This window comes from Panulirus ornatus, chromosome 38 (assembly GCF_036320965.1).
Source record: "Panulirus ornatus isolate Po-2019 chromosome 38, ASM3632096v1, whole genome shotgun sequence".
Classification (NCBI taxonomy): Eukaryota; Metazoa; Arthropoda; class Malacostraca; order Decapoda; family Palinuridae; genus Panulirus; species Panulirus ornatus.
The window spans coordinates 27,299,892-27,319,383 of NC_092261.1; the positions used below are offsets into that span (position 1 = coordinate 27,299,892).

A 19,492-nucleotide genomic window follows, 5' to 3' on the forward strand; every position below is an offset into this window, starting at 1 on the left:
CTCACTTCTGGTACTCAAATACTAATTTTTTATCTAGCATATTCTGTTTTGTCATCTGTAGCTTGCATGTAACTCTCTGATTTTCTTGTTCTCTTCTTAGCTTTGTTATTTTGTACTATTTCCATGAAACATTGTGTTTTATTCTCTTTTTACTCAATGCTCATGTTGCTCTTGTACTCTTTTCACTCCTTATTGTTTTCCCTACTTCATTTCCGTAATCAGCATATATGTTTTCATTTTCTCTCATCCTTCACTTTTCTTTTTACTTTGTACTCTTCCTGTACCATGCCCCTGTTGTCTTGAACTCTTTTTACCTGTCCATCTGGTTTTAACCTCCTTTCACTCAACATTCTCATTCTTTTGTTGTTGTACAACCCCTTACCAATATCATTTTGGTCTCCTCCAACCCCATGGTTCTCCAAATCAGTCCTCTTCCCAATGACTGTTTCTTATTGCTCAATTCAGCCATCAGTTGTTCTGTGAACGTTGATATCAAAATCATATGATACTATCAAGTAGTTTAATTTCTTACAGACTAAATCATCTACTATAACCCAGTCTTATATTCACTCTACAAATTATCATCTGCACACCAAAGGATTGAAACTGATAAGGGTAATGGAACTTGATGGTTTTGATAGAGGTAATATTTTATTACTAAATTTTTCAAAACTCAAAAAAAAAGCTGAATTGAAAATGCAATGAAGAGTATTGAAATTACCGTATAATGAGGTATAACCTGAAACATGAAATTTGGAGAATGAAAGAGATGCGCGTTATTAATGCCCACAGCCTTGGACCTCTTCTGTTTCTACAGATTCACAGAACATGTATCAGGCATTAAAATAATGGAATTTTGAAGTGTTTCATAAGTATGTTGTCGTTACATCTGTATTATAGTGAAATTTTAAGACATCCTCCCATATCTTGCAAAGTTATAGATATGAATGATTGAGAACTATGGATAAGCAAATGTAAACTCCATTGCAGGAGAATAAGGAATTATTGTAAGCTTTGATCATAACCATGACAGCTCTGTCATGTTACATAATTTTTTAGGAATAGAGTCAAACACCCATGATTGAATGAATTTATACAAAAAAGATATAAAGAATATAGAAAATATGCTTATGCAAGAAACAGTGTCCTGAACTGTATTTTTCTGATGTTTTTTAAAATGAAATGATTTCTTATAACTCTCTTCAGACTGCAAAGACTATTCAAAACTCTTTGTCATTTTCTATGATGACAGTCTGAGTAAGATAATGTGACCTAAAGGAGCTACAGTTTTTCTGACATTTCTTAATGCAGGAGGACAAATAGAGGCTGAATTATTCAGTATGAGAAAGTGATCACCAAACTAACCCTAAGTGGCTGTTTAAAAGTATTTATCTAGCTGTCAGATTCACATCAGTGAACCCAGTGCTCGCCACTAGAGAAAAGCTCCTCTTCCCCAAACCTCCCCAAACACCAGTATCCAATCACTTAGATTACTTTCCCGTACTTAATCTTTCTAGAGCTTCAGTCATATCAGCATGGACCCATCTCTGATTAAAATGTTAAAGAAAGCTAAATTATTGACTTGCTCATTTTTTAGAGCAACATAACTATCACCCTTTTTCCTGATTGCATATGATCTTAAATACAGAGCCTGTAAAGTTAGTTAAAGACTGAGTCATTTGACTCAGAAACCTCATCCAGGTACCCAGTCATTGAGTACTAGTTCTTTAATTCCAGCACACAGTTAGATGTTCATGAATATTGGCAATTGAACTGACTTTCATATGCTTCAAGAGTCTAGGAGGCTGAAGTGTATGTTAATTCAAGTCCCATTGTTCTTAGATCAATGACCATGAATAGTGGTTTTACCAGACTAGAGATTCCTTAAAAGAGGTGGATTAGCTCAAGATAGATTCAAAATGCTGCTTCAGCTGACACCGGTCCACTTGGCTGTGGCAAAGGAGAAGCTGCCTGGCATAGCAGTAATTCAACACTTGTCAGAGTACTTTTACAAATTTACCATTTTGCACTTGAGTGGAAATTTTTTTGCCACCTCATTTGCTTTTATGAGAAGACATGGAGAGTGACTGGAAAGGTATAACAATGACACAGTGGCTGGTGCTAACTTCTACAGTCTGGTAGCAACTTTTAGTTATCTATAACTACCCATTAACATAGTACAGGTAGGGAGTTCAACATTTGTAGGATACCATCACTTAGTCTATCCTATCCTACAACTTAATAGATTTTTATATATTGTCTACATTTACAGTCATATACTTTTTTCATCCCATTGCTCAAGAGTTTAGTTACTATGGAAGTACTTTTCGTTTTTTCTAATGAATGTCTTGGTTAGTTTCTTGCTATAAACTCTTGTTTCTCTTTCTTTGTATTTGACAAGATAGTATTCATTGTCAACATAGTTCATTTTATTGAGAAACTTGAAGGTTGTAATTGTCCCCCTTTATTCTTTTCTCTTCCATGGCAGATAGATTTTTAATCTTGTGCTTCATCTGTAACTCATCTCTTTTTTCAAATACATTCTCTTATGCTTCCCTATGGATCTTTTCCATTAGATGGAAGTATAGGACAGACAGATATCAGGAGACCTGATGGTACATAATGAGGTTATCTTTAGTCATAAGCTTAAATGTGGCAGAAACAGGTTGTTGAAGCACAGGGCACCTCACTACCCACCTCTTCCTCCAGCTCAACATCCAACAGGAAAAAGTTTTGAATAAACACTTTTTGGTATGAAGAAAGTATACTGCCATAAAAATTTTATATGAAAGTGTGAACAGGAAAAGTTCTCTATTCTAAATAGATATGACTCAGCTATGTCAGAACTCTGAAAAAGAAAATGCAGAAGCTGCTTTCATTCTTCTCAAAGTAGAACTTTTTACTGATACAGTAACAGATATCATTGGAATGTTTTTGTAGCCTTGATTTAAAGGCATAATAGTCTGCATTTACTTATCCAGTGGTGACTTACTCTAATTATCTACAACTCCACAAGTGAAAAAGCTTTCACTGATGTTAAAATTATATCTTTATGTTCATGCCATTATTCTGGTCGTTGAATCTATATAAAACACGAGGAAATTTTCGTTAGTTACCATTATTTATATAATGAAAATTTATTAGTTCTCCTTAGAGGCTGTGTTTTCTTTAGGTTGTAGGTCTTAGACTTTTTTCTTAAAGATTATTCCTGAGTAACATACTGACTTTGTTGCTTATTTCTGAATTCATTCTAATCCCTTTTTATCTTTGGTTCAGTTTGTTAACAAGAACGTGCTTAAGGCTACACTGGAAGGAAAAGTATCCTTTGCCGAGGCTGTTTCATTAGGAGTACAGTTTTGTCAAAGAACTTCTCTCTCAAAAGGAGTTTACATTTACCTGTAGCTGAAATTAGCAGAGTCTTGGGTTGCAGGAGCATGTGGAAACATCCTGGGTAAAATAGGACCTCTCTCATAGAAACTGGTACAGGGGTAATAATGAATAAGATATTTCCAGCAAGGTGTTATCAGATTCTGCTTTCATGTTACCTAGTCTAACAGTTCACTTTGTTGACCCTGACACATTCACAGGCTGCCTGGGATCAAGCATGTAGGTTCAAATCTTAGTTGTGATATTTACCCCACAGTCTGCCCAGGTATTTATCCTCCCTTTGAGGTTAGGTCACGGTATATATTTTATATATATGTGTCAGAGGTGGAGGGAAGAAGGAGAAGCAGGAGACCAAATTGGAGGTGCAAAAGATTTTGAGCAATTGGGGCCTGAACATGCAGGACGGTGAGAGGCATCAATATATAGAGTGAATTGGAACGATGTGGTATACTGGGGTCGATATGCTGTCAATGGACTTAGCCAGGGCATGTGAAACATCTGGGGTAAACCATAGAAAGGTCTGTGGGGCCTGGATGTGGATAGGGAGCTGTGGTTTTGGTGCATTACACATGACAAGTAGAGACTGGTTGTGATAGAACGTGGCCTTTTTTTGTTTGTTTTCTTGGCGCTACCTTGCTGAAGTAGGGGTCAGCGATGCTGTTTCCTGTGGGATGGGGTGGCACCGGGAATGGATTGAAGGTAAGCAAGTTTGAATATGTGCATGTGTATGTATGTATATGTCTGTGTATGCATATGTATATGTAGGTATTTGTGTTTATGTTGATATTATATGTATGTGTATGTACATGTATGAGTGTTTACATATATATGTGTGTGTGTGTATATGAGTGGATTAGTCATTCTTTGTTTGTTTCCTGGTGCCACCTCGCTGATGCGGGAAATGGCGATAAGGTATAATGAATTAAATAAATAATAAGTATATATGTATGTATGGACCATGGTGAAGTGCCTGAGGATTGGCGGAATGCATTTGTAGTGCCATTGTACAAAGGCAAAAGGGATAAAGATGAGTATTCAAAATACAGAGGCAAAAGTTTGTTGAGTATTCTTGGAAAATTATATGGGAGAGTATTGATTTAGAGGGTAAAGGCATGTACAGAGCATTAGATTGGGGAAGAGCAGTGTGGTTTCAGAATTGGTAGAAGATTTATGGATCAGGTGTTTGCCTTAAAGAATGTACATGAGAAATACTTTGAAAAACGTATGGATTTGTATGTAGCATCTATGGATCTGGAGAAGGCATATGTTATGGTTGATAGAGATGCTTTGTGGAAGGTTTTAAGAGTATATGGTGTGGGAGGTAAGTTGCTAGAAACAGTGAGAAGTTCTTACCAAGGATGTAAGGATTGTATATGAGTAGGAAGAGAGGAAAGTGATTGGTTTCCTGTGAATGTTAGTTTGCGGCAGGGGTGCGTGATGGCTCCATGGTTGTTTAATTTGTTTATGGATGGGGTGGTTAGGGAAGTGAGTGCAAGAGTTTTGGAGAGAGGGGCAAATATGCAGTCTGTTATGGATGAGAAGGTTTAGGAAGTGAGTCAGTTGTTGTGCAAGGAAACAGTCGAAAGAACGGCCCAACCCACATACACATGTATATACATGAACACCTACACACACACTCATATACATGCCTATACATTTCAATGTATGCATACATATACATACACAGGCATATACATATATACACAGGTACATATTCATACATGCTTCCTTCATCCATCCCCACCGCCACCCCACCACACATGAAATGGCACCCCCTTCCCCCCGCATGCATGCGAGGTAGTGCTAGGAAAAGACAACAAAGGCCACATTCATTCACACTCAGTCTCTAGCTGTCATGTGTAATGCACTGAAACCACAGCTCCCTTTCCACATTAAAGGCAAATGTGGAGGTGATAACAAGTAGTGGTAATGTGAGGTGATGGAGTGAGTATTTTGAAGGTTTGTTGAATGTGTTTGATGATAGGGTGGCAGATATAGGGTGTTTTGGTCGAGGGGGTGTGCAAAGTGAAAGGGTTAGGGAGAATGATTTGGTAAACAGAGAAGAGGTAGTAAAAGCTTTGCGGAAGATGAAAGCTGGCAAGGCAGCAGGTTTGGATGGTATTGCAGTGGAATTTATTAAAAAAGGGGGTGGCTGTATTGTTGAGTGTTTGGTAAGGTTATTTAATGTATGTATGACTCATGGTGAAGTGTCTGAGGATTGGCAGAATGCTTGCATAGTGCCATTGTACAAAGGCAAAGGGGATTAAAGTGAGTGCTCAAATTACAGAGGTATAAGTTTGTTGAGTATTCCTGGGAAATTATATGGGAAGCTATTGATTGAGAGGGTGAAGGCATATGCAGAGCATCAGATTGGGGAAGAGCAGTGTTGTTTCAGAAGTGGTAGAGGATGTGTGGATCAGGTGTTTGCTTTGAAGAATGTATGTGAGAAATACTTAGAAAAGCAAATGGATTTGTATGTAGCATTTATGGATCTGGAGAAGGCATATGATAGAGTTGATAGAGATGCTCTGTGGAAGGTATTAAGAATATATGGTGTGGGAGGCAAGATGTTAGAAGCAGTGAAAAGTTTTCATCGAGGATGTAAGGCATGTGTACTTGTAGGAAAAGAGGAAAATGATTGGTTCTCAGTGAATGTTGGTTTACAGCAGGGGTGCGTGATGTCTCCATGGTTGTTTGATTTGTTTATGGAGTTGTTAGGGAGGTGAATGCAAGAGTTTTGGAAAGAGGGGCAAGTATGCAGTCTGTTGTGGATGAGAGAGCTTGGGAAGTGAGTCAGTTGTTGTTCGCTGATGATACAGCACTGGTGGCTGATTTGGGTGAGAAACTGCATAAGCTGGTGACTGAGTTTGGTAAAGTGTGTGAAAGAAGAAAGCTGAAAGTAAATGTGAATAAGAGCAAGTTATTAGGTACAGTAGGGTTGAGGGACAAGTCAATTAGGAGGTAAGTCTGAATGGAGAAAAACTGGAGGAAGTAAAGTGTTTTAGATATCTGGGAGTGGATGTGGCAGCGGATGGAACCATGGAAGCGGAAGTGAATCATAGGGTGGGGGCGAAAGTTCTGGGAGCGTTGAAGAATGTGTGGAAGTCGAGAACATTATCTCGGAAAGCAAAACTGGGTATGTTTGAAAGAATAGTGGTTCCAACAATGATATATGGTTGTGAGGTGTGGGCTATAGATAGAGTTGTGCGGAGGAGGGTGGATGTGCTGGAAATGAGTTGTTTGAGGACAATATGTGGTGTGAGGTGGTTTGATTGAGTAAGTAATGAAAGGGTAAGAGAGATGTGTGGTAATAGAAAGAGTGTGGTTGAGAGAGCAGAAGAGGGTGTTTTGAAGTGGTTTGGTCACATGGAGAGAATGAGTGAGGAAAGATTGACAAAGAGGATATATGTGTCAAAGGTGGAGGGAACGAGGAGAAGTGGGAGACCAACTTGGAGGTGGAAAGATGGAGTGAAAAAGATTTTGAGCGACCAGGGACTAAACATACAGGAAGGTGAGAGGCATATAAGGAATAGAGTGAATTGGAACAATGTGGTATACTGGGGTTAACATGCTGTCAATGGACTGAACCAGGACATGTGAAACATCTGGAGTAAACCATGGAAAGGTCTGTGGGGCCTGTGATACAAAAACACCTACTGATTGGCTTGTGGACCTTAAGTTTCTTAACTTTGATACCGTTTGGCTCAAAATCTCTCCACTCTCTATTAATTTGCTTTCATGTTCCCTTTACTTCCTTAGTTCCTTCCACTATGTACAATTCTTCAAGTATTTGACATTTTACCACAAAGCTTTGCTCTCTGTACATCCATGTACTGAGATCTTCAATACAGGTAGTAGGTGGCAATGACTACTGTTATTCTATCATACTAGTAGTGGATGGCAGGCAACCACCAGCCAGGGAGGTACTTCTTCCTGGGTTTTAGGAGGAATAGTTGCAGCAGCACATTGAATTAGCACTGCAATGTCTGTTACATACCCCTGTTCAGGCCAAGATTGCTGCCTTTTTTTTCCCATGTCTCATCCACATGTGGATTGCTGCTGTTCAACTTTAATCCCACAACCTCTTTTCCCCATATGCAACACTTGACAACGTACAACTCTCGCACACCTTTATTTCCTTTTCTATTTTTTCTTAAATTTCAATACTTTGAAATTGTGACAGTACAACCCTCTTATAGTTTAGAGCAGTGCCACTGGTTGAGATGGGTTGAGTAGATCCCAGGGCCCCCTTGACCTCCAACATGCAACTGGGGTCCAACTCACTTCCATAGCTACAGCTCCTAGACCTGGCTCTTTTTCTGTCCATTTCTGAAACATTCACAACCTTAATTTTAACTTTCCCTATGTTGAAGACCTCTTGTTTACCTCCTTTCCTGATCTTTTTCTTCTTTTAGAGATCTAGCTGTCAAAGGCTGCTTCTCCTTTGCTCTATCAGATCTCCAACTACAATATTTATTGTTATTCATGCTCTTAGGGTGGTGTTTTTGCTTAAAGTGTTATCAAAACACCTATTGCTCACTTCATGGGCTTTCAGTCTCATAATTTTGAAACCATCTGGCTCAGAATTTCTCTACAGTCTATTCCCTCTCTCTTTCCCTCTCTCTCTCTCTCCCTCTCTCTCTCTCTCCCTCCCCCCCCCCCCCCCTCTCTCTCTCTCTCTCTCTCTCTCTCTCTCTCTCTCTCTCTCTCTCTCTCTCTCTCTCTCTCTCTCTCTCTCCCTCTCTCTCTCTCCCTCTCCCTCCCCCCCCCCCCCCTCTCTCTCTCTCTCTCTCTCTCTCTCTCTCTCTCTCTCTCTCTCTCTCTCTCTCTCTCAACTATGTTAAACTCTTTGCCTATTTGACTTGTTTCCACAAAGCTTTGTTCTCTTCACATCCACATGCTGAGAGCCTCCATGGTAGGGATTTCTATGTGCACTACATGGATTAGTTAGGCTCTAACCGTGATGATCCTTGTAGAACCAAGGCCTTTCCTTTTTCTCTCCTAATGATTTGGAACAGTTGATTAAACACCCTTCCCAAATTCCCAGCTGTCATTTCCACTCTTCTAGTGCACCTGACCTCATTTTAACCTCTGAACTCTCCCACTATTCATACACCATTTTGTTTTGTTTGAGCATGCTCATCCCCAATCTCCCCTCCCCCCCGTATGCCAAATTTGGCCCTTTGGAAGAGCTTAAAGGTTATCCCTGCGCAGCTTCCCTGGAATGGGTATGGTTTCTAGGGTCGGGATGCCTAGATTATCAGGGTTAGGATCTTATTTTGATTTTTTTTTCTTAATTGTGGTTTAATTACCCTTGCTCTGATGCCTGTTGCATCAGGGATGGTGAGTGCCAGACCAGAAATGCACCAGACCCGGAAATTCTACTTTCATATCTTTTTGGAATCAACGCAAAGCTGTTCCTCAAAGAGTCAAGCACACTTCCAAAACAAGAAAAGTTTGCTAATTTGACTTTTTCTCCTGACAAATCTTATTGGGGTCCTTAACTAAAATCATCTCCAATGACTTTTGTAATTCACACTTCCTCCTATTTATGACCTGATCAGTCTGTTGCTAACTATCCAGCTGATAAAGCTGTCGTTTTAGATACCTTGTTTTCCCTCTAATCAGCTTTGGATGATTTAGTTTCTGATCATCTGCCCTGTCTCCTCCATCTGTCCCCATGCCATCACTTCTGTTCTCCACTTGCAAGTTCTTTCAGGTTCTACCATAACTTCACTTGACAAGTATATGGTTCAGATGATACACGTCAAGTTTTAAGGACCATACCTTTGAGCTAGCACCAATTCTTGCCTACCTGTTTAACTTAATCGAAAATCCAGACTCTCTTTTCCTCTTGGAAGCTTGCTTTGGTGCAGCCCATCCCCAAGAATAGAGATTCTACTAATTCCTTCGAGTATTGCCCATTGCTATTACTTTTGCTATCTCCAGAGATTTTGAAAGTCTCCTAAACTCTCACTCTTTCAAACACTCACAGTTCCATTCCCTTTTTTCAGATCATCATCATGGATTATGCAATGCCAGGTCTATTGGCAACCTCTACTATGTGATTCAGTTCTGGTTTTCCTCTCTTAGGGATTTTGGTAAATCTTTTGTGTTAGCCTTCGACATCTCCACAGCATATGATGGTGTGTGCCTTAAGTCTTTGCTTTCTAAACTCCTTTCCAATGGTTTCACTGCTTCCTGTTCTCTGATGCATAGTTTTCTCTCTGGCTGTTCCATCACAGCAGTCGTTCACGGAGCAACTTTCCCCCCAATATCCTATCAGTTGCTTTGTTACTCAAGTTTTTTTCCTATTGTGTACTTTCTTTCTTTTCTCATAAATGGTCTTCTCTCTTTTCCTTCAAATCCTATTCACTCTTATGCTGATGATTTCAATTTACATCAAGTTTCTTTTCCTCTCCTCCTCCCTTTAATATTCATTCTGTTTCTCATACTGATCATATTTCGTTTCGCATTTCGGACCTTTGTTTTCTTCCAATTTAAACCCTATGTACTCTTATGCTGATGATTCCACTTTACATACTTCAGCTCACTTCTCTCCTCTTCCCTTTCATATTCATTCTATTTTTCATACTGATCATATTACCTCTCTCATTTCAGACCCGTGCAGCATTTTGGAGTGGGGAAGCGACTTTGTAAACCTTAATAATGCTAAAATGCAACTTTTTCCTATATCTCTTTTTAGATATTATATGTTTCCCTCAGTTCATTTTCAAAACACCACATTTCAACCCTGCAGAAACATTGGTATATTGGGCATAATCATGTCCTTCACTCTGTCTGGAAACCCTACATAATCAACATTACAAAGTCTACTTCTCACAAACTAGGTTTGTTTTATTGCTGCTATAATTATTTTTCATGTGAGCAGTTATTTCATATCTACAGGGTCTTATTTGCCCAAGGATGCAAGTATGGAATACTGCTCACACTTCTGGTGTGGCTCATCTTATACAGGTACACCACTGATTTACCAGCACTCTTGGTTCCAAAGCCTTGTTGGATTAACCATTTTGCCGGACCAACCGTGGTCACGTAATAATAATTCATCAGCACACCTCTAACCCACTAATTATACATCTTCCATGTGTCTAAAGTATAACAATGGACTGCTAGAAATTGAAATTAAACAAATATTAAATGTTTAAGTATCCTAAGATGGTAAGTCTGTCCTTAAATTGTGTGAATCCGAGGGATCTTCTTTGTCTTCTGTTGTTAGTGTTTTCCTAGGTGTTCATTGCCAGATTAATGCAGTTTCATCTGCATTATAAGCCTGTTCAGGACTGAGGTGCTTGTTAGCTATGAGTTTTGCAAATTCGTCCATATACTCGGCAGCTCCTTTGTGGTTTGCAGACCATTTTTCTCTGTACACTCTTCTTGAATCTTTGAAGCCATGCTTCACTATAGTCATGCTCATGTTATGATTTAAGTTCTTTATTGAACACTTTAGCCTGGTACCTAACAAGTCCCCCCCATCACTGTGACGCTGTCGAAACCATTTCATCATCACTCGATTGTGCTCAGTACTCTTACCATCTTTCATAGTCTTTCTAATCATCATTTGATTCTTGGATTCGCTGTCTGCATAGAATTTCAATATTTTCTCCCTTTGCTTCTTTATATTATAAGTAGTTGATGAATCAATACTGTAGATGTCACACAGCTAATGCACCAAAACTCCATGGTCTATTTTTTTCAACAGTTCTACTTTATCTTGGATCGATATGGACTGGTGTTTACGTTTGACACCACGACTGACACTCTCATATGTCTTTGAAGCCATAGCTAGAGTTAAATTAGAGCAAAATAAGCTAAGAATCTCACAGAATTACTGTATCACCACCAATTGCAGTGTAAAGAATGTAAATAAGTACACCCTACACACAACGCCATCTGTGGCTGCCCAGTAAACTTATCTGGTGGCCATGGTAATTTCAAGTTCCATCATGTAATTTTTTCCGGACCAAAGGAGGTGCTGAACCATCAGTTGCCTGAAATTTGGTGGTGTACCTGTATATTTGTCTGTATCTCTGATGCCTGTTCCCTCTTGGAGCTTCCATCAAGGGGTGGCTATGGCAAAAGGGTCTTAACCTATCCCTGTCCTTACAAGCTCTCCTCTCATACACTATTCCATGCATTCTTCCCCCATTTCTCTTTGTCTTGTACCATTGCACTAAATTTTCCCATGTCACAGGTGGTCTTCCTCTCACACCCACCCCTTTAATGATATTGTCATACACTCTTCTTGCAAACTCCCTATCTTATTTTCTTTTCTTATGCCCAAACCACATCAAAGTATTACATTTCACCCACTCTTCCACTCCACATTTCATTCCCTTCTCATTCCCTGTCTTACCAAATCTCTCTACACCCCCTCACTTCTTTCTCCATCTATTCATACCACATGCTCCTCTCAAATTGCTCATATTCACAGTGTGAATTCTTGGCCTCAGTAAGTCATTCTGTGTCTATGTTTCAGTTAGGTTCAGGAGGATTATGTCTTCACTTCCATACATTCCATACTTACTCATCTATCCTTCGTTATTCTATTAAGGGACACAATGACTCTTCTGCCCTGTACTACTGTCTCCTTATGTCTCCCTCATGTCACCAAACTTACTCAAGATAGCTCCTAAATACTTTAATTCTCTCACCTCCTCCAGTCTTTCTTCCTCTTATGTATTACACATTCTGTATGGCTTTGCAAAATCTATATTTTCACTCAGTTCCCTTTCAGACACCATTACTTGACTTAACCTTATACACATCATTAAACATACAACCTTTTTCAGCTCCTCCTCACTCTCAGCAAATAATAGTGTCTTTCACAAATATGCATGTTGCTAGCAACCACACGTCACCATCACACTTCATCTCTGCACCCCATTTCCCTGGTTTTGCTTTCATCTGTCTTATCACTCCATCCATATACATGCTAAAAAGTCTCGTTGACATCACACAACCCTGCCTCACACCCACATATTTATCAAAACTTTTGCTCAGCTCTCCATCCATTCATACACTTGCAGATGTTTCTCTATAGAAAGCTTTCACACCATCCAAGAGTTGTCCCCCTACCCTATATCTTAACACATCCCATAAAGCATTCTGCTCTGTCAAATGCTTTCTCCCAATCCATAAAAGCTGCATACAGCTTCTCACTCATCCTCAACCTCTGTATTACCTAGGATGGGATCAAAGCCTTCCATCTCATTAAATTGACTGGCATCCCCTCCTTTCAACCTTCTCTTTCTGTACACCATGATGTTGCTGCTCTTTTTTCTATAGGTAAGATTTTGGCCATTTTTCTCTTGAGTTGTTTGCATGTGTCCCCAACCCTACTATTTGGACCTGTGACATGAGTTATCCTGCTGCTTTCCACAGTTTCTGTGTGGAGAATGGCTAATGGAGAATTATCTGTTGGGAAGTCATCTTCTTCCCTTGAACAGCTAAGCTGTGGAATTCTCTTTTTGATTTTTTCTCTCCCTTTTTTAATGTAAACTTTCTTCCTTTGAGAGTCAGGTCTGCAAACAAATATGAAGCCGTGATTAATTTCAGTCTTTCCTTGTGCTTTTTCTTTCACCCAAAATGGTGTTGATTGGGGCATATTCTGCCTGTGCCATGTCACTGAAAGAAAAACATCTGATAAACCTCTCCACAACCCTCTCTTAGATCATACATCATGCACCATACATGTCATATATCATCTTGCCAGAGACATACTGATCATACTCTGTACCCCCACCTTACCTGTATATGTACTTTATGTAATTTTGAACATCTTTATGTTTGAAATACATATTTGCAACACATGCCTGCTGAGGCACACAATCCACATATACTCTCACCTTTGTCATTTACAACCAGGACCCCATTAACCACCTATTACTCCATCTTTCACTTTCATCTTCACCTATCTATTCAAGTCACCCATCACACATGGTTTCTCTCCTAAATTTGCATCTCCTCTTTCCCAAAGTCTGTCAGAGATGCACCATTTTTTTTGCAGAATCTTGCAATTAACTACTACCATTAATATTTACAAACTTTGAAAGCTTTCAGGAATAACAGCAATTTCTTGATAAGAAAATAACCAGACAAAAACTATGTAAACAAAAGTCCTTGATGATTATCTATCCCATTTATAGATGCAGCGAACATGGTCAGTGCAAGAATGGCACATGCGTATGTATGACTGGCTGGAACGGTCGGCACTGCACACTCTCTGGCTGCCCTGGCAACTGTCGTAACCGGGGTACATGTGAGGCTTCAGTTGATCGTACTTGGTACTGCCGGTGTGAGACAGGCTGGGATGGACCTGATTGTTCTACCATGCTTGAAACCCAGTGTAATGATGAAATGGACAATGACCGAGGTCTGTCTAATGGTTGCATGGAGTAATATTGATATTAACTGTGTAGGAGACAGCTTTATATCTCTTATTTATTAATGACTTTTACAAGTCATTGTATCTCATTTGCTTTCTTTTTCTTTTTATCTGTTTTCTTTAATTTGTAACATATTTTGATTAGAAAATTCTATTTATCATTTTGTCGTAGTTTCTTACCAGTTTATCTTATCACATGGTCAGTGGGACTTATTTTCTGATATCTCTTATCTTAAGCATTATACATTATTATCTTAATGTTCTATGTCATCCTCAAAAGATATCATCTATTCTTTAGCAAAGATTAAGACTTTTAGGAGCATGACATCTGTTACACTTATGGTATCACCTGTTGTATGTGTGATAAGAATCTGCAGAGTCAATGTGCCATAAGGACTTAGCGTGTTTAGTAAGTGCTTAGTAAGTACAGTAACAACCCATTTATTGAGAGGTCCAACAATGTATTGTTAGGAGCAAGGGGCTAAGTCTAGCTTGTGGAGACAAAAATCTGAAGTACAAAGAGTCAGTATTTCCTGCAAGAATTCATGTATATGCTGTACAAAATTGATTTTTGGTTTAAAGTATAGAGAGTGTTTTGAAATGTTGAGTGCATACTGCAGATTTGCTGTGTGAATTTTATGAGCATCATTTGCATCCTTTAGGGAATGTATTGTTACATATCTGTGTGTGGAGAAAGAGTTCTACACTTGTGAGTCCTCCATCCTTTGAAACTTCTGTATCCTGTTCTAATTCACAATTTTTCACTCTATTCCTTTCACCCACTACTGTTATACTATAAAAGCACTTCACATTTTTTCCTACCCACATCTTGCATAATTTCATGATATGGACTCTGATTGTTCTATCTTTGTACCATTAAAAAGAAAATGGTTGAAATATCAAAATAGGTTGGAAAATGTAAAAGCTGTGATTGTCTTCCTTTACTTACTTGTCTTTCTTCCATGGTGAACATATTTGTGGCCTCTGTAACTCAGTGTAACTCTAAAACCATCTTTTTTTCCCCTCCTCTGGCTTCTGTATTAGTTCTCTTTTCTTCTTTAACTGAGAAGCATATTATTATTTAGCATAATATAGTATGTGAACAGTTTGATGAATATTTCATATCCATATACCTGAATGCAGTTCTGATATTTTTCAGTAGACAGTTTAGGTCCTTTGCTGTTTTTCTAAGATAAGGTTCAAGTGACAGGTTAGGTAAAATATTGACTCCTACATTCCTTTCACATGCAGATTCTGCAGTTTATTTGCTGGTAGGTAATATTCACATCAGGTCTTTCTTTCACTGTGTCTCAACCTTCATTTCTTTACATTTACTGGAAGTGAATATCATCAACCATGTATTTGACCAGCCTTAGTGTTTGTCTAGGTCCTCTTGTAAGTTGATGCAATCCTCATTTATTTTTTCATCCCCTAATGATCATGGCATCATCTGCAAACACATTCAGGTAGGAATCCAATCCTTTTTGCCAGTCATTTATATAGATCAGCAGAAGCAATGTTTCCATTGGTCACTTTAACCCATTCCAACGGCTCCTCTGACATGCTCCCTTTCTTATCTTTTACAGTGATCATTTCTGTCCATCAAAGGAGTTCCCCTTACTCCTTCCAGAATATCCTGCTTCTTTGCCATCCTCTTATGTGGTACAGCATCAGATTGCTTCTGGCAGTCCAGACACACACAATCCACCCGTGTCTTTTTTATCAGAAGTCTCAGATCTTATGAATTCCTTTCCCTGTATCCATGTTGTTTTCACTTTGTAAATTTCTTCTCTGCAAGTACTGTAATCATTCATTTGTTTTCTAATTATCTTTTCAGCATTATATACACCACACTCATCACACTGTTCTGTGATTCAGCAAAACTTTCTGGTTTCCTTTTGTGGATATTAATATGACATTTGTCCATTTCCACTCCCTTGCCATTTTACCTTCTTCCAACAACATCTGGAACATCAGTTCAAGGGACTTTTCAAATGTATATGCACCATCTTCAGCACAGGACCAAGGCCTATTATTATCTTATTTGTGTCTCTTGAATATGTTAAAGGCTTTTCAATGCCTTTTCCCCATTCCACCTCACTTTTGTTGGAGCTATGATATCTTCCACTCAAGAAACACTTTTGAACATTGCATTCAGCTCCTCAGGTACCTTTATATCATCCTTTATATATCTTCCTTCTGAATCCTTTAGCTTTATTTCCTGCTCTTTAAATGACAGTATTCTCCCAATGAATTTATGGAATAGTTTTGGCTTATCTTCTACCTTCTCTTCAATAATCTTTCCAAAGTTTCATTGGAAGAGGTAAGAGAATCAAAGTATTTGAGAGCTATCTTGGGTGAGTTTGATGATATGGAAGGAGAGATTGGGGAGAGAGCAGTACAGGATAGAAAAGTCACTGGGTCCCTTAATAGAATAATGAAGGGTAGAGGTGTAAGTATGGAAGCGAAGAAAGCATTACGGGACAGCATAGTCCTATGCAGCCAAAACATGGACATGGGATGCGTCAGAGGTCAAGAATCAATGGTGTGGAAATGAGCTATTTGAGAGGAGCTTGTGGTTTGGCTTGATGGAATGAAGAGTTTAATGAATAGGTGTATGAGAGATGTGGTATGGCAGGGAATGCAAAGTGAATGAGTTGTGGAGTGGTAGAGTAGGTGAAACATTATACTTTGTGATGGTTTGGGCGTATGGAAAGAATGTAACATGGGGAGCTTACTAGTAGAATGTATGATTGTATGATTAAATGGATTGGTGTAAGAGGAAGACCATGTGTGACAAGGTGAACAGAGTGGAAGTATACTCTAGGGAGAGAAATGGGGGAAGAATGCACGGAATGGTGTATGCAAGGGAGGCATTTAAAGACAGGGATAAGTGGAGACTTTTGCTGTGGCCATCCCCTTGATGGGAGTTCCAGGAGGGAATAGTTATCAGCAATATAGATACAGAGGTATCTCTTCTTGAGTTTGGTTTCATCTCTATCATTTCTGTGCTTAAATAATCAGACTGAAGCAGTACAGTTGGTGTATCCTATATGATATTTTCAATTTCCATGCTATTGTTTGTGAAAATAATATGTGTATGGTGATGTATCATTTCTTCCAATTCTAGTGTGCTTTGTGACATGCTGATACAAGAAATATTTTTTTTTTTTTTTCCGCTGTCTCCCGCGTTTGCGAGGTAGTGCAAGGAAACAGACGAAAGAAATGGCCCAACCCACCCCCATACACATGTATATACATACGTCCACACACGCAAATATACATACCTACACAGCTTTCCATGGTTTACCCCAGACGCTCCACATGCCCTGATTCAATCCACTGACAGCACATCAACCCCGGTATACCACATCGCTCCAATTCACTCTATTCCTTGCCCTCCTTTCACCCTCCTGCATGTTCAGGCCCCGATCACACAAAATCTTTTTCACTCCATCTTTCCACCTCCAATTTGGTCTCTCTCTTCTCCTCGTTTCCTCCACCTACGACACATATATCCTCTTGGTCAATCTTTCCTCACTCATTCTCTCCATGTGCCCAAACCATTTCAAAACACCCTCTTCTGCTCTCTCAACCACGCTCTTTTTATTTCCACACATCTCTCTTACCCTTACGTTACTTACTCGATCAAACCACCTCACACCACACATTGTCCTCAAACATCTCATTTCCAGCACATCCATCCTCCTGCGCACAACTCTATCCATAGCCCACGCCTCGCAACCATACAACATTGTTGGAACCACTATTCCTTCAAACATACCCATTTTTGCTTTCTGAGATAATGTTCTCGACTTCCACACATTCTTCAAGGCTCCCAGAATTTTCGCCCCCTCCCCCACCCTATGATCCACTTCCGCTGCCATGGTTCCATCCGCTGCCAGATCCACTCCCAGATATCTAAAACACTTCACTTCCTCCAGTTTTTCTCCATTCAAACTCACCTCCCAATTGACTTGACCCTCAACCCTACTGTACCTAATAACCTTGCTCTTATTCACATTTACTCTTAACTTTCTTCTTTCACACACTTTACCAAACTCAGTGACCAGCTTCTGCAGTTTCTCACATGAATCAGCCACCAGCGCTGTATCATCAGCGAACAACAACTGACTCACTTCCCAAGCTCTCTCATCCCCAACAGACTTCATACTTGCCCCTCTTTCCAAAACTCTTGCATTCACCTCCCTAACAACCCCATCCATAAACAAATTAAACAACCATGGAGACATCACACACCCCTGCCGCAAACCTACATTCACTGAGAACCAATCACTTTCCTCTCTTCCTACACGTACACATGCCTTACATCCTCGATAAAAACTTTTCACTGCTTCTAACAACTTGCCTCCCACACCATATATTCTTGATACCTTCCACAGAGCATCTCTATCAACTCTATCATATGCCTTCTCCAGATCCATAAAGAAATATTTCTGTACGGTAAATATTCTAAGGACTTATAGCTCTTTGAAAGTCCAGATTCTCCCAGTTTTTACCCCTATCATCAGAGCTTTACTGCACCGAGCATGTTTCACTGCTGTATGTACTATCCTGATTGTTCCTTCATTATCTTTGCATATATGTTCTGACATTTGAATTCTTTAAAGGATTGTACACTATAAGTTTCACAATTCAGTTCTTTTCTGCTCTTCCCATTATATATTGTTGAAATGGGCCATCTTCAACATTTCCAGAAACTTAAGGCTTTCCCCTGTTAAGAGGCCCAGTCCTTTTACTCTGCCTTCTTTCCCTTCTGACTGCAGTATAGTGTATCCCTTGGATAGATCAGATGAAACTGCATCTTTTTAGTGTTTTTTCTTTGCTTTTCCAACAATTTCAGGTTTGTTTTCCCTGATTTGATCCTTGAACTCTATCTTCTTTCTTCTTACTTCTAGTCTATCTGCATTTGTAAACACTATATTTGGGTTGACATTCTCATCACTTCACATTTCTGACTTTTCTAGTGTACTAGCAGGACTCTTCTTTTTTTTTTCTAGTTTTTTATGCCTCAGTTTTTTGCCTTCCAACTGTGTTCTTTCTCTCTTTTTGTCCTTGGTCTATAACCTCAATGAAAGTCTTACTGAATTCATCTTTGCTTTCAAGTCTCTTAGCTTGCTACATAACTCTTTATTGAATGTAATCATTATGTGTCTTTTCCTTTTGTCATGATTGTGTCTACTAATTTTCTTGTTTCCTCTATCTCAGACTGCGTTTGGTATGTCTCTAGTCTCTAATAGTCTTGAGTCAGTATGTCTTCCTTTTTCCCATCTCACTTTGGCTGGAATATGGTCTTCTTCCATTCCAAAAATCATTAATTTACACCTTGACCTCCAGCTTTACAAAGGTTCTGCTAATTCCTGCAATGATGATTCATCTGCCTCTGTATCTTTTCTTTTATAAAAGATATCCATTTTTGCCAGCATGCATTGATCCAGAATTCTCTGAACTTTTTAAACCTTCCATCTAACATACCATATACTTCCTTGATTATTCTACCCTTAACAGAACATTTTAACCTCTCTATAGCTTCACTTAATGATTTTCCAAATACCTGTTTCACTACATCAGTCATTTCTTGTTTCTATACAACAGGTCCAAATTTGTTCCTGCTCCTCCCCTCACTTCTCAATAGTTTCTGGGATCTTTCTGAGAGATGTTTCCATTTTTTGTTGT

At 39.1% G+C, this 19,492-nt stretch overlaps 1 protein-coding gene across 4 annotated transcripts in view; it reads left to right on the plus strand.

Moving 5' to 3' along the window:
* The window catches only part of LOC139760934 (teneurin-m-like), an 874,918-nt gene that overhangs the window by 678,990 nt on the left and 176,436 nt on the right, over positions 1 to 19,492 (plus strand). For all 4 annotated transcript variants that reach the window (XM_071684720.1, XM_071684710.1, XM_071684711.1 and 1 more), the window contains one exon: positions 13,557 to 13,783. In XM_071684720.1, the coding sequence (XP_071540821.1) occupies positions 13,557 to 13,783 (227 nt within the window). The remainder of the gene's footprint in view (positions 1 to 13,556; positions 13,784 to 19,492) is intronic.